General features: G+C 42.3%; 1 protein-coding gene across 2 annotated transcripts; it reads right to left on the bottom strand.

Moving 5' to 3' along the window:
* Positions 1-25,594, bottom strand: tnfaip8l3 (tumor necrosis factor, alpha-induced protein 8-like 3). Of its 2 annotated transcripts, XM_080493423.1 has the most exons (3): positions 25,532-25,594; positions 25,003-25,137; positions 1-1,232 (listed from the first exon to the last, which is right to left on the bottom strand). In XM_080493423.1, the coding sequence occupies exons 2-3, from the start codon at positions 25,046-25,048 to the stop codon at positions 670-672; spliced, it is 609 nt and encodes a 202-aa protein (XP_080349549.1). In that variant the 5' UTR covers positions 25,049-25,137; positions 25,532-25,594; the 3' UTR covers positions 1-669. The 2 variants fall into 2 exon arrangements, with proteins under 2 accessions (XP_080349549.1, XP_080349550.1); XM_080493424.1 differs by lacking the exon at positions 25,532-25,594 and having other exon boundaries at positions 7-1,232; positions 25,003-25,279.

The following is a 25,594-nucleotide window of genomic DNA, read 5'->3' as shown; positions in this document are numbered from 1 at the left end:
GTGATTTAAAGAAACCTTTAATAAAAGACAAGTGTTACACCCTTGTAGAGAAGATTGACACAGATACATAACACACACTTCACGTCATAGTTGGTCTTATGTACAAACACCACACAACATTATTCAAGCAAATCACACACACACACACACACACACACACACACACACACACACACACACACACACACACACACACACACACACACACACACACACACACACACACACACACACACACACACTCACACAGAAACAGATCAATTACTACCACTGATTATCTTCCATATCCAGATATACCTACTGTATGTTTTTTTGGCCATTGGTACAGTACACGTTTGCACACAAAGAGGATGACTCGGAATGCTATAATGCATACGATGCAGAGCAGGCGGTCCAGATGTGCAGCAGTGATCCACTGAGTGGAAAGACAGTCTTAAAAAAGAAAAAAAAAAGAGAAATTCCCTCATTGAACCACAGCAGCAGGATGTTACAACAACCTCTGTGGAAATGGATGCGGAAGAAACAGGAAGACGCGAGCAATAAGAAGGCGGAGGATGCGGCGGTCAGGGGCGAGCGAGTGAAGAGGAAATAGAAGAAGGCAGGAGAGACCAGCGAGGGGTGGAACCAGAGGAGAAATAACCGGAGGTGAAAGAGGTGTAGAGCGGGAGGTTAAAGCGTGCCTTCGTCAAGCAGTTTGTTGATGCCGTTGCAGATCTTCCTCAGAGAGAGTCTGTACTCGTCTCCGTCACCGTACAGCTCGGCCAGGAACTCCCCGTGGGCAAAATGGTTGAAAACGTGATCGATGCGTGCGTGAGAGCGTGCGGTCAGGTGCTGCTCGACCAGGGTGTGAAGCAGGTCCCTGCACTCCAGCAGGAGCTCGGATAAAATATTCCTGTCAAAGGTGTACTCCACCTCGTAGAACGACACCGCCGTCATGGCCGCCTGGTTCATCTTCTTCTTGAAGCGTTCCACTGTGTCCAGCTCGTCCGGGCTGAACTGGTGGTTGCGGTACAAGATGCCGATCTTCAGCGCGATCTTGATGACGTCCTTGATGATCTTGTGGGCCTCTTTTTTGCTCTTGGTGAACTCCCGACTCGCCTTGTAGAGCTCGTCCAGGATCTCGCTGCTGGTGTCGTCCGTCAGCATGTTGGCCACCACCATGGTCGCCATCTTGCTGAGGATCTTCTTCTGGGCCTGCAGGGCCAGGGAGCGGGAGTTGAAGCTCTCCGGTCCTACAAGAAGAAATAAAGACAAACGTTGACTTTATGTGTCAGATGCTCAGAAAATTTATTTTGTGGAACATTTTTAAATGAAATATGTGTGAATTGTTGAAATTCTATACAGAATTCCATGTGCATGTACTGTATATTCAACTCACTGTGTTAAATCTCACATTTATGCTTTATTGCATGCTATTGATTTCATTTAACTGCCTTTTTTTGTTTCATATATGATATTAATACTTCAGTGTTGTTGTTTTTATTTTAAATTGCAATGTTTGTTAGGTGCACATGAGTTGAGAGAAGATAAGAACGACCAGGTTGGACTAATTCTGAATCGTTTACGGTTCTATTTTCCTTTTGATTGTTTAGAATTCCCATTGATTAGTGAGCAGATAAAATAATTAAATGCATTTAATGTTTGATGTGAGCTTTATGTGATGGATTTATTGGATGATATATTTCTAATTAAAAAAACAACTATTAAAAGTGATGAGGGACTAAACTGATAAAATAAAGTACAATTTTCCATTGTATTAGCTGTACAGTATATTTTTGTTTTGATAAACTGCAGAGGAGAAACAAAACAAAACTTGCCCAGTTTTGAAATTTTCAGTAATTGTTTAAGTTTTTAAAGCTTTTATTTTATACAGCACGGAATAGACATGCATTCACTTGCATAGACATTAAAAAGAGTGGAAGTAAAATTGTATATTCCGCCGCCCTTCAAAATCTGCTCTCAGGTTTTGTTGCAACAACCATAAATACAAGTTTGTGCAGCAACCACCAACCACTTTTCCCACTTTTTCAAACATGTATGCCTCAGTGTCGTGTCCCTCGCACATCGAATACTCCCCAGCAAATTCTTTTTTATATCGACATGAACAAGCACAATTTAAAACAATTGGGTTTCTCCGTATTCAGAGTGACTGCATGCATCTGAATAGAGTGTTACTTGAGAAACAAAACAAATGGAATGTAATTTCAAGGCTCAAAAGCTAGTTTATAGATGGAGCTCGCAGTGCCTCAAAGAGACTCTGAACGTTCTGAACTAACAGCTGAATCTCATCCAGACCAGCAGGCTTTGCACACTGCTGACCTTCCGTATTGAAAATATGGGCGCTTGTGTCCTTCAGTGTTCACTGACATTACTTTGTTGTTGCGTAAAAAGTTTCACCGCGACCGCAGTTTTGCTGTTTAATTCCTCGTTTTTCTTTTTGATGTAAAAGCACATTGAAGTGTCTGGCACACTAAAAGTACTATACCAATATACTAGTCTTCCTTATTCTTCTGGAAAACACACTGACTTTTTCCTCTTTTCTTTTTTTTCTTTTCCATTTGTTACACAATGTAGTGTTGTGTAACCGAGAATTTGTAGCACTTTACTGTGATCTCAGTTGATATGGCAGAGCTTTGATGCAAACTCTTCTTGGATGATTCAGTTTTCTTGGCACCAACAAATGCCAAATCTCATCAGTTTTAACTTTCATATCTAACTGCCCCGGCTGTTTTCCACCTTAAGCTGCTGCTTGCTTTTCCGAGTGCGCTTATAGATTCCTTTTTTTTTTGTTTGTTTGTTTTTAACAGCACACATTTTGAGGACGGGATTGCTCGGGAGTGGACGCACCGACGGGCAGCAGCCACATTCTACGGCAGGGCGTCGGCCTTCCTGGTGCTGGCAGTGGCTTAGTGAGCTGACTGCTGGAGGAACGACTATCTGCTGTGGATAACATCAAGCAGCTGTATGCAGATAAGAACCCTCTTTGCTCTCTCTCGCTCTCTCTCTCTCTGTCTCTCTCTCTCTCTCTCTCTCCCCACACGTCCAAATTGATTGCAGTCTTTTGTCGCGTACCGCTGTTGTCGCAATTTGTCACGAAGGAGAACATCAAAGGCTCCCTGTGTCCCCGTACAGTGATGCCAGCAGTCTTAACGTGTGCTGAATGTGGGAAGTGGGAGTATGGAAAGTGGTTTTATTTAGGTGCCACCCAGCTTCAAATTACACACCAGATAACTCCTATTATGATTAAAGCCTTGGAAAGATGCTTCACTTCTTTTTTTTTTCTTTTTCTTTTTTTTCCCCTTCGGTTGCCTGGGCACTTTGTCAACCTCTTCCTCCACATGTACAATGTGAGGAGAGAGTGAGACAGAGTGGACGGGGGTGTCATTGCCCAGTGGGCTTAGCACAGAGAAGCAGATGAGCCCAAATTCAAAGAGAAACACCTGCTTTGTTGTCATTATAATTTAATTAAATCAACACAGCGATTTGGTGTATGGACCCCGTTGTCATGTCGTCCGTGTGCACACAAACAAAAGAGGCACAACAATCGGGAGAAACCCGATTCGTGGCATTTCATGTGAATGTACAGCTGTGACATTTCATGTGTTGGTCTGAAGCTAAATGACATTTGGTGCTTGTATAATTAGCCCGCCCGTGATATTTAACAGCTTACAAGGCAAACGTCTTTGTCCGTCTTTTCCACAGAACACACGATCTGCTGTTCCTTCCTAATACACTTCATGTAAGCCACTTGTACGAACACAAAATGTGTCAAACTGAAATAGGTATTGAACTATTAAACATATTGGTATTTATTCAGTTTCCACTGGGCAAACTGAACGGCAGCGTGTGAAAAATGAAAAAAGTAATTTTGAAAGGGAGCATTTGTTTCATCTGGACTCCGGGCAAATTCGAACCACCACAAGTCAGTTTTTTTCTACTCTATTAGCAGTTAGTTATTGATATCACAGAGACTCATTGAATGCTGTTCCAGTTAAAAAGAAATAATAAAAATGAAATCCTCCTGATCATTCCATAAACTGTGCTTTTCCCGAATTTAGCCAAGAATACTAAGTTATTGTTGTGTATTTTTTTGGGGGGGGTGTATGTGAATTAATTCAAAATCCACATAGGTAACGTTAAAAACTATTGGAAGTAATTGTAAATAAACGTCAGTTCTTCAGCCTATTTTTACTGCTTCAGCAGTCTCTAAGCACTTCACTCGACTCGATCAGTCACATTCACCTGTCACACACATTCACAGTCTCGCTCACAAATAGTGGTGGCTGCCAGATTAAGTGCTCACCCACCATGGGGAGCACCGTGTCCAAGGAAACCTCCACTCATTGACAGCTGCGCTGGAGACTGGAAGATTACCCTTTTGGGTTATATGCAGTCATGGAGGGACATCCCAATGTGTTATATGTTTGGTATAAAATCCCTTGTGAGTTGCTGATTTTTAGAGCAGCCTTCATGTATAATGTGGCTCTGCTTTATTCCACGGAGGAATATTTGTTTTCATATTCATGTTTTAGTTGCTAAATGCTCTCTGGAGTCACCTCATCCTCTATATCACCGTATTGATGGGGGTGTTTTGCGCGGAACCCAGCTGACTTTAGACCAGAATATCTCACGATGACGTGTTGAGACTAAAGACGAGACCACTGTTGAAGTTATTGGAAAAAAAACAAGTTGTAATGATCATTGAAGCTCAGTCAGGGAGCTGCAAAGTTAGTTGGACTTTGAAAAACCATGTCGTGATTTTGTTCACTGTCAGAAAGTTTAGTTTCTTGCAGTCTTGATCTGTAGGAAAAGAATAACAGAGTACATATACAACAATTACTTTGCAGATAAAAACTGTTCTGCGATCTTTCTTTTGTCGAGGGACACATCCATGCAAAGAAACCTCAGCGTGGTATTGTTCGCACTACAGACATTTCCTGAATGTGTCGGCATTTAACCTGTTTTATTTCATCCTGACATAGTCATTGCATACATGTGAGGTACCACAGCTTTTAGACCGGTATTACCTGATTACTTCTTTCACTTTTTATCATTTTACTTTGTCGATTTTAGTGCAATTGAATTGCTGTTCTGATTAAGTTTAGTAGTTCTTTTAAATGGGCTGCAGGATAGTTGCACGTCTCTCCGGGGATAGATAATGTTCTTTTCTATTTCTTTCTATCTCCCGGCTTTGTTTTCACATTGCATTTATGAGGACACAGCGTTGCGTATTCGCTCATTAACAAGATTTGCAAATCACAAGTTAAAGAGTCAGACTATTATTCAGCCAAGGCTGCTGTTTTGCATTGGTGAAGGATGTTTATTCCACTCCCACCATAATGATCTGTGCCGAAAGTTAATATTGAAAACTAAGATTCAGAGCTGCAAATATATCAGCTGAAGGAAACTGAGTGAGTGCGTCATCCCCGAGGGCTGATGTTCGGTTTTTAGGAATAACTGCTCGGCTTGAGGTCGTGAATAGATAACATACACATAAGAGTCACAACAGCACGGCCCCCATGATGTTTGAATACAGGATATATAACTGCTTCTCATTCGGCAGATCTGTGCCTCTCATCAACAGGCTCTCTTTGTCACTGTCATTTCCTGTTTCTCTGAAACAGCTCTTTGTCCCAGCAAGCCTCTGATATTCAGAAACCCAACTGGATAGATTTCTGAAACCCTGGCGCTCCGATAAAGGTGACAGCTTGCCCCATAAAGCTGGCTTTGTCAGGCCAATGGTTGTCCAGGCAGTTTGGGTTTGCATCCTGCAGATATGTGTGACCATTCACTTGTCGAACTAATTACTCGTCTGTGCAATGAAACAACAACATCCTTAATTATTACAGCAAAGATTGATTGGACTCCCAGTTAAACGCAGTGCTGTATGCAAGGAAATGATTGGACATTTTCTGTTTTTAGCAGAGCTATAAGCAGACTAATTATTCTGCTGCTACCCCTCAACACACAGCCTGGAGCCTGGTTTGAAAGTACCAGCAGGTGGCCATCGACTCACTCGCCTTGACCCCTCGTCTCAAGTCTGTTTGCACATCCCAGAGTGGCGAAGAACGTAAGCAAAAATGAAAGCGTGTGCAGGGAGAACGCCGCAAAGGACGGACATGAGGCTTCTCGGGGTGTGAGTCAAGAGTGCTGGTACAAGAGGTGGGTGATTCAGAGGTCTGGCTGTAGATTTTAGCACATAGAGCGAGTGAGGGTAGATGATTAGGAGTGCACATGAAGACACTGAGAAGGCTGAGCTCTCTCTCTCTCTTTCTCTCTCTCTATTACTCCCTCTCGTGCACACACACACACACACACACACACACACACACACACACACACACACACACACACACACACACACACACACACACACACACACACACACACACACACACACACACACACACACACACACACACACACACACACACACACACACACACACACACAGAGCCTGTCACCGAGAGGCTCCGATGAGTGACATGCATGAACCAGAGTGTCAGAATGAGTTAGAGAAGAGTCCAAGCTGTCAGTGAAGCGACTGCCAGAAAACTGTCTTTCCGGTTACTTATCTTCTTCCTGCTTTTCACATTTTCTCTCTTACTTGCTTGTTTTTTTTTCCGTAGTATCATTTGTCCTCAGGTTTGCACCAAATAAAATGGGTGTTCTGTGTAGCTTGTGGGAAAGAGTTTGTGAAAACACACCAGGCAAAGAGCAGGACGAGTCGCCGTAGCCACTGGCCCGTCAAAATGGTTACATAAGAGTGTTTTTGGGAGTTACTGAAGTTTACTTTCAACATGGGGATTAGTAAGGTGCTTGCAGCTCTCTCATCGTGGCTGTTGACTGGACAGTCCCTCTTTGTCCCGCCTGATGTTTTTAGAAGGCTGAGTCAACATTTTCTGCTGCGTTGCATCAGAACATACATACAGCGAGGAACATGGAGAGCAGCCAAACCTGCCCTGCAAAAAAAACCCAAAAAACACAGACACACACAAAAAAAATGGTGCACTACATAAAATATTAATGTGGATTGATTCTCGCCGTGTTTATACTTGGAAGTGAAGTTACCCAGGTCTGGTTTAGGAACTCTCCTACAACTTTTCAAACATCGCAAGGCATCACAAGAGTGGCAGAAATGTCCACATTGTGCACACCAGCCTGTCACATTTGCTTTGTTTCGAGCCCTTGGGTGAAATCAGTTGACTGAACTGAATACGAGTTGGCTTGAAGGTTTTCTGGGTTCTTGCTTTTCAAATGGACTTTGGCCCCTCCTGTGTGGTGGACGTCAGGGTTCGGAGGGCAGCATTCACACCTCCACTGACGCCGCGATCGCACCAGGGTTCTCGGTTTTAATCACACCGAGTCTGACAAGTGCGAACGCATCCTCAGTTCCATTTCAGTCCGGGGCACATCAAAAAAGTGACCTTTAACAGAAAGTGACTGCACAGCTGTAAAAAAACTGAGCCAGATCAAGTTTATGGTGGAGAACTATTATTTTTGTAATGCGACTGATATTAAACAGGTCAATATGTTCGTTTGGGGCTGATTCTGAGAGGTCAGATAACTGCTGACTGAAACATCTCTGTGGGTAGATGTGAGCTTCTCATTTAATTTTGTCAGCTGATTAAACATTATTTTCGAATGTTGAGTTTTTCTTAAACTTAAGCACACAGTCATTTTACATTTTGACATCTAAATCTGGAATTTATTTTTAGTAATGGATTTAACTACTTCTGGTGTTCCCACATGTGCGTGAGTTGTCCTACTTTCCGTTTTGACCCTGAAGCAATTCTCCAGAAGAGAAGAGGCTGGAATAAAGCAGGGAGCTGAGCTGTGTCTCTGGTGTCAAGTTCTAACAACCTCGCTGTACATCTGCATGCATATTACGGGGCGTTACACATTGGCTGCGTAGCAAGCAGATGAATGAGCCAGTGATAGAGAAACATGAATGAAAGTGCCTAATGCCAAACTGCTTATTCAAATGTGACTCAAGTGCACAGCTTGAACCAATTGTATGAGCCTTATTGCACAATGTTAGAGTTAGACTGCTCACTGCGTTCACTGAGATAGTGATCAGTAAAGCTTCTGCGTACTCTTTTACTTAAACAAAACTCACTTCATAATCCCGAAAGACCACGAGGAAATGAAAACCTTTTCTTGGATGTTAAGTGAGTTGATTCTTGCTCTTTGGGAGGGTTTGTATTAGTGTAAATAGTGATGAGGTTTAACACCGATCCACACATTTTCTGAAGTGTAGTGAGCAGTTTGGTTCTGAGATGCGGTCCTGAGGCCTGTGTTGGTCCCGTTCCAGAGTCACCAGAGGAATGAGCCATTAGCAGGGCCAGCAGCGAACACTGACGAGGGCCGACTGGCCTTTAGTGAGTCAACGCTCGAGGCACTTATCAACCGGAACAGCACAGAACACACATGTCTGACTGTGTCAGTGTATGAATATGTGCACATAATTCGGTATTAGTGTTCAAGCCATGACAGACGGGAAAACAAAAAGGGGACAACTTTTTAAAAAGCTGAATAGTTATCATAAAAATTTTGAAAGTGTAAAAAAATCACAATGGTAATGAAACACTGCATAAACTGACGTCTATTTTCTATATTGCTTTATCTATGGCTGGAGCTGATGCCCCCTAACTTTGGGTATGGAGTGGTATTAGTACTAACATTATAAAATGCCTCCCCTGAAATATGACCATGGTCAAACCAGCAAAGAAATACCAATATTTGGCATATTATTCACCTCTAACCTCCATGTACATACCCACTGAAGTTCACAGCTGATGCTAAACAAAAGTAACTATAAAAAACAAAATACAACAAATAAAAATACTTAACTATCAATTATATAACAATTGGTTCTGACAAAATTGTTCAGGATACAGACACACCAGATATGACAATATTTGTAGGATTTGACTCTAGAGTTAAAGATAATCATGCTGACTTGAAGAACTACAAAAGTACCTGTCATTTGCATATGGTAGTATGATTTTGTTGTATTTTATGGGTGCAAACCGTCAAGTTGTATTTACATGGTGGTTAGACTTGTTCAATTGATCAAAAATGACCACATTCCCACTCAGAAGGAGCATGTCCTTATTTCTGAGGGGGCAAGATAGTACCACCCCCTACTTTGGGCAAACAGTGTCCATCCTGGACAGATCATCAGTCAATCAGAAACACACACAAAAACACACGCTCACATTCACACCTACCGGTATGGTTTGGGTCACCATTTAACCTGTTTTTGGACTGAGGTAAGAAACCCATGCATCCACAGAGAGAAGATGGAAAATCACACAAAAAAAGGCCCAGATTCATGTGGTCTGTGAGGATTTTCCTGATATAAAACGTAATGACAAATATAAGCCATAATAAACAGAAATGACTCCTGATAACGATCATTTCTTACAGTCATTTACTTTTGCAGCTACTGTGTTGTTCCTCTTATTCAAAGTTTAGAGTTTCTGCTCGAGCTCTTCTAACCCTCTGAGCTGTCAGAACGGCCTCATTTAAAAAGCAATGGAAAAAGCTTATTTTAGTTCCTCAATAAAAAGCGATTCCACTGTTTTTCTCATTTGATTTTGGCATCTTCTGACTAAAATCGAATGATTTGGATTTGAACGTGTTCCTAAAAGGCTATCAGGTTTCCATAAACAGATGTACGACATGTCCACAAAACACAAGCACACATGGACACAGGCACTCGGGGAAAGATCATACTTGATAAGTGCTTTCCTGTTTGGGGTTGCTACTGACAACATGCTCATGTTTGGTGTGAACAAATACCAGGTCGCACTCCAGTTACGAGTGCAGGTGAACTTTATTTTTAATGGAAAGATGCTGACGTACCACACGTCAATTACTTTAAACTCAGGACATTTGCTGTTACGTGCTAAGTTATTAGTGCATGAAGCAATGACACCCAAGACCACTCAAAATAATGAAAAGGAAAAAAAGGAAAGCATCCATTCACTCTCCACTGCCCTGCCGCTGGCACTCCCTCCTCCAAACATTTTTAGTTCAAACAGCTAAAAAGTGAAAGGCTGCTGACAGACAACTCAGTTTAGAGATGCAGAACGGTAGGAGAGTTCTTCGGTGGGGAACAGAAAACTCTGCAAAGCCTCCATGTAGTTCATTTATGGCCATTACCAAAATTCCCTGATGTACATTTACTTTCCATCTGCAACCGATTTTCCATTCACAGGCAGCAATATTGTATATGCATGCCTTTCTGAAATGAGGGGTTGCCAGCCCATTCTTTGCACCCCTGTAAATGCAACCACAGCAATATCTTCCACAAATTTTCCTTTCCAGAGATTTTCTTTTATAAGGAAAACAGCAGTGCGTTGCTTAGTCCGTTTTTGCCTCGACTGTGCAGTAACGCTGGACTTCTGCAGGAGCGGCGCTCGCTCAAATTTCACATACAAGAGACAGACTTGTGTGCTTGTGCTATGGCAAAGAGCCCAGGAAAAGCCCTCACTAATAAAGTCTGTCATCCATCAGCGATGCCATTTCAGGAAATACAAACACAGCTATGTATCAATAACAGGAAAATGTCAGATAAAATGCACTTCACACCAAGGGATTAACCGAAGGTGACAGCTTGACTTCCACTAGTTTTGTCTTGGCCTTTTCGCTTGCTTTTTTGGTGTCCAATAAGAAGCTGCAGAAGGCTTGCTCTGGCTGCATTTACAAGGCTGGAGGAAAACAATGGAGTGGGTCATTCAGCAGTAGTAAAGGGGGTTTTAATAGCCTGCCGGGTTCGAGTTAAGCAAGCCTGAGAGGCCAGTGGGCTGAAGTGGGGAGCACAGGAGGAGCACTGTGCCAGCTGGTGCCTCAACTAGTGAAGCCGGAGGAGAGACATATTTCTTTTCCAGTGTCAGTTTGATCTGCTCTGTTAGTCAACTCACTCCTGGTTTTTTTCCACTGTTGCATATGCACACAGACTTATAGTAAATACTGTGTGTAAAAGATGGTGAAACATCCAAGCAGGGGAGTGTTTTTCTGTCATTTTATGGGTCTTTCTATCGCTCCTTCTGGACCTGCACAGGCCCTGTACAGGCGTTTTTCTGACTCCCACAACGCGAATCGGATGACTCAAACATACCGCCCCTGCACACTCTCTGTCTGTTGTAATGCAGGCTTCTGTTTAGATGAACGCGACTGGCAGTAAAAATGCTGGAGAATGATGAGATTTCTACCGAGAGAAACGGTGTGAGAGCCGGTACAGTGTTGTGCAGTGATCTGCATTATTCATGACGTGTAAAAAACTGACACCGAGCCAGTTTCCAAAGGGTAGCCTGGCACTGAATGAGGTCATTCACCATGCCATCAACAGCTGCCCAGTATGTAGAGGGGCATCCACACCTTTAGGGTTAATAAATAACTCACTTTTAATACCTTAACGACTTCCGTTTGCGTTAACTAAGTTTACAGAGTTTAAAGTTCAATCGCTGTTGTACATGGAGCTCGCTTTGCACCTCTGACCGTAATGCAAAAGTGCAGGTCACAGTAACACTGCAGTGGCGATGGCAGCAAAATCAGATTTATATACCACACAGTTGCTGAGAGTCATACTCAGAACTTATGTAAAGAATATGACAAGATGAATGGACGTTGGATTTTTCTTTGTGCTGTTAATGTTTTGTGCAGCTGCTTCTGTCTGGTTCGGCCTGCACTAACCCTAACCCGTGTTTATTTCTCCTGTGTAGAAAACATAGATATCCACACTGCATTGTCATAAAATTAACATATATAACATAAATATAAATGACATAAACACACATCAGGGGGATTTTCTTTTGTACTAATGTCTGTCAATGTTTGTTATTTTGTCTCAGATGTTGCTTTTAACTGCACACCCGGCGCTTCTAACAAAGTATATGCATCCAGTGAAACAGCTCTGAATAAGAGGTCAAATTATCTTGTGAGCCTCTTATGGCCTTTTTTGCTGGAGAACAGGTTTACACTTGACAAAGGGTTACTATACATGTTCATTGCAGATATATTCCATACATGTTACATACTTTGTTCATCATATCAGCACAGAATGTTAACGTGTCCAATGTAGTGCATCCCTCTGCAGGCATACGTAACTGAAACCATTGTCAAACCATTTACAATTAGCAAAATCTCACGTGTATACAAATTGAGTTACCTAATAAGAATCCTTGTCTTTAGATTGTGGGGAAAAAGTGAAGTGCCTACAGAAGATTCAATGCATGAACAAGGGAGAACAAGTGAACTCCCCACAGACTGGCGCAAAGCCCCAGTGCTATCCACTGAACCTCATCAAATTTAAAAACAATCTTTCATAGATCAACAATATATTGCATTAACTTGTCTTTTTCAGACTCTTGAAATTAAAGCACTCTGTGATTTCTGCATTTTTGGATGAAAGACTGTCGAACATGTCGATTTCTTTAATCATGACTTAAAATCTGGAGTTGTGAAGCGGGGAGGGGTTAACAGATGTCGTTGTGACAGACGAGGGACAACAGGCAACCTAAAAAAAATACTTACTGCAACTGTCAGAGTGCACGTCCACTAGCTCCAGGACCTGGAGAGAATATAACTGGAAGAATTTGATTTGATATTTTAACACTCCCAAACTCAAGAGGGGAGTAGTATCAACTCAGCAGCCACGCTGGAGATCATGTGGAGTGATGGATGTAGACCACACACACATATTCTGGACTTGCCAAAACATAAAACAATATTGGGACAGAATATGGCTAAAAAATGTCATTAGGATATGAGATACCCAGATCTTGTAATGTTCTTTACTTGGGACACGGGACAGATGAGGTAGTTCAAGAAGAGGATCAGTATCTAATTAAAATACTGTTGTCAGCAAGTAAAAAGTCAAACACAAGACTATGGTACAAACTAACACCCCCGACCGGGCAGTGGGCGTGCATTATGGAGGAGATTCATCTAATGGAGAGAATCACACACAAACTGAGACTGCAAGAGCCACAATTTTATAATAAATAGGAAAAATGAAGAAATTACAGAAGGGAGGAAGAGGACGACACCGCCATCACTTCTACCGGACAACAAGGACTTGACTCATCGCAAAGCTGAGTGTTACATCTAACCACCAAAACTGTTAAAAGTAAACCTTAATACAAAATTAATAAAAAAAATAAAAAAGAAACTGACAGAAGTTTGGCAACTGCTGTCTCACTGCAACACACAGTGGTCACTACTAACAACCAATAAAATGCATCAGAAAGATCAAAGTGACACCAGCGCTGGCCCAACACCACAATTTCCATCTATTTCCATACCAAGGTTTTTTCCCTGTACTTAAATTCTACTAGAACCAACTGTTTTAGCAGGAGTCGCCTCTGAATCAGTGGAAACCAACATCTTCCAGTCAGACTTACAGTTGTACTCAAGTTTATGAAACGCATCAGCTGATATATGTAACTGAGATTACTTTGGAATAATTATGACGTATGGCTTATTTATGACCGTTAGTTTAAAATGAAAAGAATGGGAGTAATAACACTACACTTCAGGTTGAATTATGACCGTTAAGCAGAAAGGTTTAAATTATCATCATGGATGGGAAAAACCTAATAAAAGAAAGTCAAAGTGAGGAACCTGTTGGGCGGGTCTCTGTGATAAAACATACTGAGGTATGTTAACGTAGTCGTAATGAAGAGGTCTGCATCGCAGTATATACGCGACTGTGTTTGAAACTATAAGTGTGTTTATCTTGGGACTGAATTAAGCGTCTCTACTGTGATGAACATTCCAGGGAAAAAGCACTTAGGAGCCTCTCCGAGCCAGAAGGGACATGAGAACAGATTGCCTTTGGCTGCTGCACAACCTTATTTAATGTTCCATCCCTCATCTCTTTCTTTGTCTCTCTCTCTCGCTCTGTGTCTCTTAGTTTTAATGGCCAACTCCCTGTAGAGCTGAACCAGGCAGTCGAGGCAAAATGAGGCAGTGGCGGGAGACGTCTGATTGATTAATGTGCCGCTGGCTTGATCGCTTGTCACAAGAGATCGGAGGAGAGAGGGGAGGAGAGAGCAGTGATTTGACCTCAACCTTTTGCTCTGCCCTTGTCTTTCATCACTGTTGCTTCTTGTTATGAAGACCAGAGTCGCCACCGGTCCTCAGAGGATCAGAAGTGGTATACAGGACATCCTGTTAGGGCGCAGCGTGGGCCTGCAGGGTCCTGTGAGATCCCTGGCCTTTCACCTCTCTCCTGCTGTAAACTTGATGTCTTCTCCAGCTGCGGTTTCCTCGTTGTGGTGCCATTGTTTAGCTACGATAACGAGCCAGGCCGCAGTGAGCTGGTGAGCTGGGCATGGGAACTGGCTGCAGGCTGTCTCCCCACTCCGTCTCTTTCCTCTGGGAGCTTCTCTGGAAAACCATCACCAGCTGACAAAGGAGAGTGTTGACCAAGGGGAAAAATACTGAATATTTCAACATGAATAAAAGACAGATACACCACATACCTATGCGTACTGAACATTTCTACAGCGCTAAAAATGATTCAAACCAGCGTTTCACATTTTTTGCAAATTATTATTTTTGGACTTTTGCTATAGCTCTATTTATCTCCCTCAGTTATGCCTGTCTTCTCACTGTCTATAGTGATATTACTGTAATGTTGCTGTGACACGATAGCTGCGCTGTCAGCACCATGCGGGTCAATCTAATGACTCACTTGGTTAAACTGCAATTACACTGGTTAATAGAAGAAAGATGCTCTATAATGTAGATATCAGTGGTCCTTGAAAGAAACTCATTCATGCAGCAGGCCAGACCAGATAGCCACTGAACGGTCTAATGCAGGTTAACTAAAGTTTATTTGATGTTGTTAAGCTGATGCATCAAGGGAACTATGTCTCCGGGTGAAGTCAATGTTGCTATTAGAAGGACTGATGGAGGCGTTCCTCCTGCAGACACGAGCTTTGTGAAATAGTAACTATCAAAGCAGAGGCTCTAGTAAAAGCTCAGATTAACAAGCAGTCATTGATCTCTTTTCCTCATTAAGAGCATTTCTTAAAAGTGATGGCATTATATCATATTCTATATATATATACAGTGCTTCTTTATGTCATTCTCAACAAAGGGGTGAAAAAAATAGAATGAAAAATGAGAGGATTAAAAAAAATGAAAATGAATTCTAAAGACTACTAAGAAGTGCAGCTGTTTAAATAGCCACGTAATTTCTTGATTCATAAAACGGTAGCAATGTATTTATAGACATCTGGGTACGAACTTGTGGTTGTGAGTGTTTGTGTGTGAGCTCTAATGACAGACTGCGAGACTCGGACTTGATCAAATACAGAGCTGGATATTCAGACTGTGCTTAGTTTATCTGGTCTGGACTCCACACATGAAGTTCCTTTAATGTGTTCTATCAGAAGTGAATGCTCTTTTTGGGAAGAACTGGAGACCGAAGGATCGTGAGGAAGAGGGAGGCTGTGGACGTCCGTGGCAGTATGTACATTTTCATTTCACACCTTTCAGTCAAGATAGACAGAAGTGAGTTCGAGAAAGGGAAGTGGATGAACCGCGGAGGCCTTCTTTTGAGGAATGCTTTAAATTTGCATAAATGAAAAACGATAAACTAAAATATGTATACGCAGCCATTATTCACATCTGCGGATGCGTCAGTTCCTTTAATAGGAGCGTGGAGGAGTGACGAAAAAGGAGGATGGAAAAGTTGGTGGTGATTAGAAGATATTTGAGTTCATATGTCCATTTTTCGATTGTCTACCTCCTGCCAAAATCTGTTTTCCTCAGACACGCATACCCACACAACACCCAAAACATCTTCTCACCCACCTTCTCCTCTTGCATCATCCTGCAGTCGTATGAAGAGCTGGCTGCAGCGTCTTTCGCTTTCCCTCAAGAAGCTCTCAACTCTTTTTTTTTTTTGTCTAGCTCTTCCTCTCTCCATTTCTCACCAGATCTACATCGCTGAGCCGAGCGTGAGTGGCAGGGAAGCAAGTGTTTTCCGGCCCTGGGTTACTCGCTCCTCTCATAGAGCCCGGCCAAGTCCCAGCATGCCGTGGCATCGCTTACAAAGAGACACACACGTGCACGTAAGGAAGCGCGCACACACAACCGCTTACATGCACAATCACCCCGGCTGTTGCCAGATTTCCAAAGAACTTTGGGCTCTTGGTTTGTTTACTAGTTCAGACACTCTGATTGAGTTTATGTAAAAAAAAAATAAAAAAGTGAGGTGCTGAGAAGCCTCAGATGACTTACAGTGTTTGACTCTGTCATTGTCCTTATATAGAGCTGAATGAATGCCCTCCAACTCAGCGTGGTGTAGAAAAGCTGATATTTATCTAGAACATTTTGTACATCATCTTCTATTTGGGCCTCAGTTGCTCCTAAACAGAACAGATGTAAAATCACATCATTTTCAGAAACAGGAAACTATGATTTTGCGACATAATAGTGATTTTTGATGAGGAATATTAAATTGAGGAAGTTGGTGTAAATGCATGGAAAATTCCCAGAAGACTCTAATGTTGTTTGCCAAATAAATTCATATGCATACATAATCCAAATACCTGTCCCCGGTTTAAAACATCATCAGTCATAACGCTGCTTCAGCCAGTTCAGACGTGGTTGTAATGACATTAAGGCTGACTGGGCTGGATGGTGTTTGAAAGAATGCACAAATTAAATGTTGGGAAAATGACATTAAGTGAAAGCATTAGCGAATACCCTGGAGTAGGAAACCAACTGCAGCAGCAGAATTAGACTGAACTTACTTTAGAATTAAGTTTTCAATTAATTCCGGGAAACATTTCTGTCGTTGATGGAAACCGTTAGGCTGTGATTCATTTATGTAGGAACTTTGTTCGCGTCAGATTCAACTTTTTTTGGGACGACTGAACAACAAACCACAGCTGGAAGTAAAACAAACACAATTTTTTTCATAAATAGAGACCATTCGTGGCTGTGTTTATATTTATAGAGCTTTTGTCTCTTTTGTTCTTCCAACTGAGTCGCCTGTTAGTTTGACCTTTAACACTGTTCGACTCTGTTCTGAGAAGCCACTGTTACTATTGCACTCAACTCTCTATTCGCCTCTGTCACAGCGCCTGTGATGGACTGAAGGCTGCTCCAAATTCACATTTGCTTATCTTTATAAGAGCCGTCTGCTTCTAATTTTTCGGAGCCGTTTTGTCTCAGCCTGCTTCTTCTCGTTGTCCTTTATAAATTATTTTGACACTCTTTATTTCAAGAACCGCTACCGATGACGTTATAATCCCAACTGACTAAATTTAACAAGTGAGACCATCCCACACAGAGCTGACGCCTCTGCATTTATGTTGCAGAAACACCATAATAGTCCAGTTTTTTGGGCACCTTATTGAAACGTTGAGGAGTTACTTACCACTTAACTGGTTTTCTAGTAAACTCTGCCACCTTAAAATAAAAAACTAGTAAGAGCAATGACATACAATTATGTAACTTGCACCCGTAATTTCTGATTGATGATGACTTAGTAGGAAATTAAGAGCAAAAAAAAAAAAAGAAGTGATATCATGCATGTGGGAGTTTTGTTCGAAGACGAAAGTAAACATCTATATTCATCTCTCCATTTGTTTTTGATATTGATTAAGCTCACATCCTGAACAGGTTTATCACAGTGCAAACACAGGCTTGCAGTCCCACCTTCGAACAATTTAGAGGCACCAGTTACCCTCAAGCACATCTGTTTGGATTGTGGAAGTAAAACCGGAGTACCTGGAGAAAACCTACGCACACACATCGTGCGCAGAAAGAGAAATGCTTTTTACTTAAGAGGTGATATTGCTCAGCGAAACACCACCTATCAATATACATCTGACACTGAAATTTCAAGTGGGAATCTGATCAAACACTCAAATGTGTTATTTGATTATTGCTTAAAAATGTCACAGAGACCCCATGTTATTGGAATCTTAGTATAAGCTTGCCACATGCTCGACACAGTGAGTATTCCTTTTCAACACTGTAATAGCTAAGTTTGACATATTGTCACTTGCACTAGTTTTACGTGTACAATGCACACCATTAAATATAATATCATCATTTTCATCCTTTTTAAAATGTTCTTAGTTAATTGTTTTAAACACAAGCCATCACCAGAAGCAATAGAAGCCAAAGCAAAGCTTCAGGAAATAATGGTGTTTGGTGTTTAGGTTTCCTGCGGTTTAATCATTTTCACTAATCGTTTATGTCCTAAGCCATATTTCAGGGGGTTGGAGAACTATTTCATAATGTGTTCTGCAATCTTAATAAACTTTCATTTGCTGGTTTGGAAGGAATGAAAAAAAAAAAAGGAGAATGTGCTGCCCATCAGTGAGGTGAACAGCTCAGTCTCGGTGTGCCATTCTCAAAATAACATGTTTAATAGTTCAGCTTTTCAAGAGGAGACTGGAAACCAAATGTCAGTGAGAAAAAAAAACCCCATGGTGGTATTGATGTCAGGGGGAGGCGAAGGTTAACCATACAATGGGGGTCACGTTTTCAGCTCAGAGTTTGATTTGAGTGATAAAGTTGGATATACTCTCTCATACGCTCTCACTGTGCGTGACACGCTTTAGTGTGAAGCCAAAGCGTTCCTGCTCTTATTGCTGCCAACCCACCACTAAATAATGTCCAGGAAATAACTGTGGTACACTCACACTCAACCCCCCCCCCCCCCACACACACACACACACACACACACACACATTTAAGGACCTGGATCTGACTTAGTGACTACATTCTTTCTTTTAAACTCTTTACTGAAAGCTTAGTCATCACGAGTTAATTCAAATCCAAGCTCTTAAGGATAACACAGTGTGGAGATTTAGTTTCTCTCTGTTCCTGTTATTACCCATGAAATATCTAAACCCCCAGCCCAGCCACCACACATTTCTGCCTGCACTTCCACCTCCCACCTAATAAAGAGTAGGAATAAAGAGTTTGAAAGTCGAGTCAAAACGCGCCTAATTAATGTGCCATGCTGCTAAACTCGAACCGCTGAGAAATATCTTGCTGAAAGTGGCTGTCCTCGTTTTTCTTTTTTTCCCTCTACCACAGCCTTACAATGCTATATACAGCACAGTTAAGTGTGAAAAGCTCTGTGTGTAACTGCCTCCCACTCTGCCTTGTTTAACTCTCTTTGCTGAAGTAGCACTGCGAGAGGAAATTTCTCCACTTAATTTGATCCCATTTGCAAAGTTATAGCGAGAAAGTTCAGGACAAACGCTGCGCGCAGTAGCTTCTCACTAGCACTAAGGCAGAAAACAGCCATTCAAAGTTGACCTAAAGAAAATTTCAATCAGTGACGATTGATCTTTCCTCAGAGACATGAAACAATAGTCGTGCGTCACAGCTCCTTACGTACAGGATTCCACACATGGAAAAATAGTGAGTTGTCATCTTAAGTAGAAGTACAGATACTTCAAATAAGACATTAGTAAACAGTGCAGATTCAGGTACTTTACTGGTAAAATAGTACAGGTTCTGGGTCGTACTATATTTGATATTTGAGGGCTTTTGGTGGTGGTAGTGGTGGAAGTTGTAATATACACACGTTATAACTATTTTATTATAATACTATGTTTTTCAGTGGTGATACAATCATGAGTTGGTATCATATTTTTGAGTCGGAAACCAAATAATTCAATCATTATTGATGTAACTTGAGATCGCCTAAATTCCTTAATGGATCCTGTTACTGTAAATCTCAGTAGAGGAAGTTCAAATGTGGGGAGTTAAATTACTCCAGTACAGATACCAGAATGCTTCGATTAAGTATGGTAACAAAGTATTTGTATTCTTTCACTGCAGGATTAACATTCCAGGCTCATTATCTCAGTGACTTCTGTGACTACGTACTGAGCTCCCTCAAACAACTCGCCTCCAGTGACTGTTTACTTTGCTTCCAATGGACCTCCAGTCAAACCGCAGCGTTCCCCCCCCCTCTGAATGTGCGTCTATGAGCCCTTTGACCAGGATGCCTGTCAAAGTGCCTCTGCGGTCTAACTCTGTGTTTCAGTAATGGCTCGGCCGTGGGGAGACGGTTCTCTTCCCAAATGTCCCACAAACGCGATGAAATGTCACAGTATTATTGTGTCAGGTCATGCATGCATGGACGTGTGCACTGGGGAGAAAGCAAGTCACACACAGACACTGAGACCTGAGAGTTTTTCAGGGTTTGTCTTTAGTTGGAGCCGGCAGGAAAAACCACTTTCTCCTGAGTCGTCTTTTCCACTTACAGCTTCTTTTTTTTTTTTTTCCTTTTTTTTTTTTTCTCAGTTCGTGTTACAATTTTCCAGAACCAGCTCCTGGTGTCTTAAGGGTGTGTGTGTGTGTGTGTGTGTGTGTGTGTGTGTGTGTGTGTGTGTGTGTGTGTGTGTGTGTGTGTGTGTGTGTGTGTGTGTGTGTGTGTGTGTGTGTGTGTGTGTGTGTGTGTGTGTGTGTGTGGAGTGCTGGGTGTAGCACAGTGAACACTCTCCATCTGTGGACCAGATTAAAGGCAGAGTTAAAAAAAAAAAAAAAAAAAAAAGTCAGGGGTGCATGTGTTTGGAGGCCAAGGGACTGAGCTGGAAGACATTTTTTCAGTATGCGTGTGCATATTCGTCGGTGTATGGGAGTGTTACAGTAGGGCCGGCCCGCTCTGCCCGTCTCTCATCTGTAAAGCTTGTGGCCAGCATGCCAACATGGCAGTCAGGAGGCAGAGGCTCTCCTCTGATTGCATGCTGAGTGTTTCTGGCCTCGGCCGATGCATCGTGATCTTTGAAGTGTTTGTGGAAGTGTTTATCAGTGGCAATTAACAAGTGGCAGACTTTGTTGGTTATATGAATGTGTGAATGAATCATGAAAAAGATCACCTGCCAGGAGATTAAATTTCACTTGTGTCGTCAAACAACATCTGCAGTTTTTTTTTTTTTTTGTTTGCAATGAAAGCACAGCGACAGCCCTCATGCCCTCACGAAGCTCACAGCTGGTTCTACAACAGCCGAGCAGCTTCTCCTTTCAACAAGTCTGCTTTCCCCTGAAAATCTCAAGTAAACACAAACGGCTGTAAATAATTCTGCAGATGGCTGATTGGATTATGTTGCTGGAGTGAGTCGCAGCAGCGCCGTGATGAATCAGCCTAAAGTAGACCGTGGGCTGATTATTCACTGTGCTCCAACGTAATGTCAGACGAATATAACAACTCGGGAATAATTGCAACCAGAAAACAGTGAAAGTCCACAGGTGTCACGGCTCGGTGAAATGCTTTGTCTCGTCTCTGCTGTGCGCACGTTGTGCAAAGTTTGGACTCACAACTGTGGTGGGGGAGGACAGGTGTGCGCTGACGGCGAGTCCTGCTTTGACTCATAAAAAGGCGTGGCCGTCTCCTGTCCGCCACAGGAAGCAGAGAGAGGACTGCCGGATGAATCACTGTGAGTGTTGGTATGGTTAGAGGCATGCTCACTGCATGACTGGATGATTGTAGGTAGAGGCAGGATGTAAACCTTTGTGTTTTCCTTCTTAACGTCTGGCTCCCTGCATGTTGTTGAGCTTTGTGCTGTAACGTAACAAAAGGAAGTGAAAAATGAAGCACAGACAGGAACGTCATGAATACAAACATGTTCCCTCTCTGTGAATGTTCTGTTCAACCTTTCATATGAAAACACATCAATTTAACATGCTGTGTCATTGCTGTAGTCTACCTACTGTTCATTACAATTCATCTACTACCAGTTATTGTTGATGTGATTATTTTACATGTATAAAAGATAAAAAAAAAAAAATCAATGTTGAAAGCACAGTTATCTCTCTAATAATGACGTCTTTGTATAGACTCATTAAAAAATGTGAAAACACGTTCACTTTGTGGACCTACTTGGTCACGGCCTAATATTTACAAACATGCAAAATAGATTATGCGATGTAAATTGTACTTAAGTATGACAAGATTTGCGTATTTCCTCAAATACCTAGTCTGGGCTTGGGGGCTGTTCTGTGGGGAGTTTGCATGTTATACTCGTTTTCTTTTTGTCTGAGTATGCGAACGTGTGTTTGTGTCATTGTTTTTCTCTGTGGTTGCCCTGTGGTAAACCTGTGACCTATCCAGGATGTACCCTGCCTTCGTCTACAGTCAGCTGGGATCAGCTCCGGCGCCATGTGACCCTAAGTTGTAGAGAGCGCTATAGAGGAAGAAGATTAATAACCTGTAACTATAGTACAGTAAAATAAGTAGTTGTGATTTGTTCCTTTCATCCTTGATTTTGCTGTATCTTAAACATATATGGCTTTAGAACTCCACGAGCCAGCTTATACGGACTAAATATCCCACATGCGTAGTCGTTATGAAAATGAATTATAAGCGTGTCTAACGTCATGACATGAAAACACTTACGGTAGTTCTTTCAAGCTAAATGTGTAGCCTTAAGAGAAAAGAGAAAAGTTGCACTATGTTCCCCTCAAATAAACAGGATAATTACTTTGTTAATTCAGAGAAACAGAACTTTTCTTTTTTCATGTCAGTGAGTGAGGCGCAGCGACTCTCCTGAGCTAAGCTAAACTGAGCTGTAGGTGAGTTTTGCGCGCCCTCACGAAATGCTTCAGCGCCTCCAGTGTGTCGACATGCAGCCAAAAGGATACGCTGACGATTTGCGGCACATCTTCATGATTCATACGGTTATACAGGCCGATCGCATACAGACTTCACTTCATTTCTTATTCCTGTTGGCTACCATTTGCTTCCAGAAACAGAAAATGGAAATCATAAAAAAAAAAGAAAAGAAAGAAAAAACATCAATATGTTAACTTTTAAGATGCATTTGCAACTACTCCAGTTTCTCAAGGATATGTAGTCTCACATCCCACGTTGTAAATACAAGCTCTTCACATGAAGGCAGCACAATCCACAGCAGAATAAACCAAGGTCAGACACATTTTCTGGAGGTGGCACACAAAAGAGGAAAAGTCTGAATTAGATGTAAATATACAGCTTGTAATGGCTCACGGAAATGGCGCGTGAGGGTTAAACCGAGGCAGGGTAGAAATCTAAAATGTCAGACACAAAGTCGCAGCAACAACCACTAACAGCTCAAGGGCAGGAGGGTTAAAGCCACATGAAAGAAAATACCGCCGTGTTCACAAGCGAAAGTTTTTCACCAGAATACCTCGAGCACAGATCAATCACACTTCCCTCATCTTCTCATCCAGGATTAAGGGTCATGTTTGTGTTTGACGGGGGCTTCAAAATAGACCGGTTTTCAAAATGCATTTACTCAGGTTGCAATGGGACTTTTGACCTTACAAAGGGAGTCGTACCGGTTTTTCTCATGGACAGTAGCCTGACGAGTCGAGTCAGCCTCTGACTTGCTCTGCAATATTTATGTTTAATCAGCATTTGATACACAAAGCAGCTTTTTTCCAGTTCAAACTGATTTTCGTAAAGGAATTAATCAAATTCACGACAAAAAACAAGTTTTCCATGAATTCTGAAACTTCTGAGGTCGACAGTTGTGTCTTCTTTAGATATTGAATGTGATTAATTTAATCTAAAAAAAACAAAACCCTTCAATTGCTTCATTAATAAACTAATTTATATTTTTTTCTGGAATATTGAAATCACAATTAATGCTCTAATTGAATTTTGCGATGATCCAAGCCGGTTGTACAAAATCCAAAAAGCAGATGATGCAGATATTCCATCACCTGCTGATGATGTGCATCAAGCCTTCTGGCCTTCGCGTTTAGGTTCCTTCGCCTTCGCCAACAGACCAAAGGACAGACAGACCGACAGACAACGGTCCAGATGGACAGACAGATGGTCAGAGTTCAGCAGAGCATCAGTAATGGATCAGTAAAGCTCCATGTCGTCAAATAACATCCTTAGCGATGATTTTCAAGTGATTAATGACTTTTACACCTATTATATTCATAAGAGTGTTAATGGAAGGAAGGAAAAGATCTGACATCTGCTTGCGCTCCATCATGGGAGATGTGGGATTTATTTTAAAGCATAGATGTGAAACTTGAAGAGACCATCACGTTGAGCGTCGTGATGGATGGGGAGCTCAGCCGGTCAGTCGTTTGTTGTGCACGACCTGTTTGAGACACATTTGACTCCAAATCTTTGAACTCCAGCCGATCTCCACCAGCCTGTTTCATCTCATATCTTGACTTTTCCACAGAATCACAGCTCAATAAATCGCCCACACGTGTGTGTCTGTGTGGAATGCTGGGAAGCGCCAGTGTGTGTGTGTGTGTGTGTGTGTGTGTGTGTGTGTCAAGATGCTTAATGCATAACTCGCCTTATTGCAATAAATCGTTGCCCTGCACTGTGACACTTTGAACTCTCTCTTTGTATTTTTTATGAAACATCTTGACATAACTTCCAGTAAACTGACTGAGCGGGTTTTAATGTGCTCCGAGCGTGGGATGCTCCACGGACGAGCAGATGATTGTGTTCAGGGAGCTCTCTCTCTCTCTCTCTCTCTCTCTCTCTCTCTCTCTCTCTCTCTCTCTCTCTCTCTCTCTCTCTCTCCCCCGTCTCGATGTGTTGATGAACAAACTGGCCGCACGTGTTGGATCCTGCCTGTTCCTGGTGGTGACTGAGCCGGCTTTCATCCGCACACTGGAGGAGGCTCTGCCAGTCACCAGCGTCGGAGACAGTGCACACACATCACAGCTGACAGCACAGCTTTATCCAGAAATCTCCCAAAAAACAAAGCTTCTGGGTAAAGTGTCAAAAACTAAGCCTATCATGCCTTCAGTGACACAATTCTCAATTGCAATACAAGCTGGCGCTTGTAATCCCGAAAGAACGCGAATTCGTGAGAGAAATGATTCAAGAGTTCAAGATTATCCGGCTGATTGTGTCGAAAACAAAAATAAAAATCCATCCAACCGACCTGAGTAGAAACCTAGTTAGCGCAGCTTGTCATGAAATGATGACCGACCGGTGCTGTGGTTGCCCGCGAGGGTGTTGAGGTGAGGCGTGATGGGACTTACCTGGAGAGAGGTCTCCGTCACTCTGCTCTCCGGAGTCTGAATCCATCTTCTCCTGCAGGACACTCGGAGGCTGCAGAAGCTCTCTGGTTCCTCTGCTTTCTTGTTCCCTTCCCACTGTGGGGACTCTTCTGATTTCTAAACCCAGAGGAGGAAAAAAATTTAAGAAAATAAAATAAATGTTGGTGTTTTTATTTTCTCTTCCTGCTGAGCTAAACTTCCCCCTCCCAGCCTGTGTCGCTGCGGCTCTTTGAGTAACGCTACTGGGCTGATTTGCGCTTTTTTTTTTCTCCTTTTGGTCTCCTCTCCTCTCCTGATTTCCTCAGTTTCCCTCTTTACTTCTCCCTCTCATCTACTTTCCCCGTCTCAGGAGCTCCCACCCCTCACCCAGCCTCGGTCCGTCCCCCTCTCAGATTCTCCCTCCCTTTTTTTTTCCCTGACCGCTCGGTCCCTCCTCCTCCGCCGCCTCCTCTCATTCGGTGCTGTCACACTCAGCCTCTTCACGCTCTCTCCACTCAAACTCTTTTTCTACCTCTTTCTGTATGCTGAAAGTGCCGTCTCTTCCTCTTTCTCTCTTCCTCTCTCCCTCCCTCTC

The sequence above is a fragment of the Lipophrys pholis genome (assembly GCF_963383615.2).
Source record: "Lipophrys pholis genome assembly, chromosome: 2".
Lineage (NCBI taxonomy): Eukaryota > Metazoa > Chordata > Actinopteri > Blenniiformes > Blenniidae > Lipophrys > Lipophrys pholis.
The sequence above is the reverse complement of the archived record's forward strand: the minus strand, read 5'-3'. Positions and strand labels throughout refer to the sequence as shown.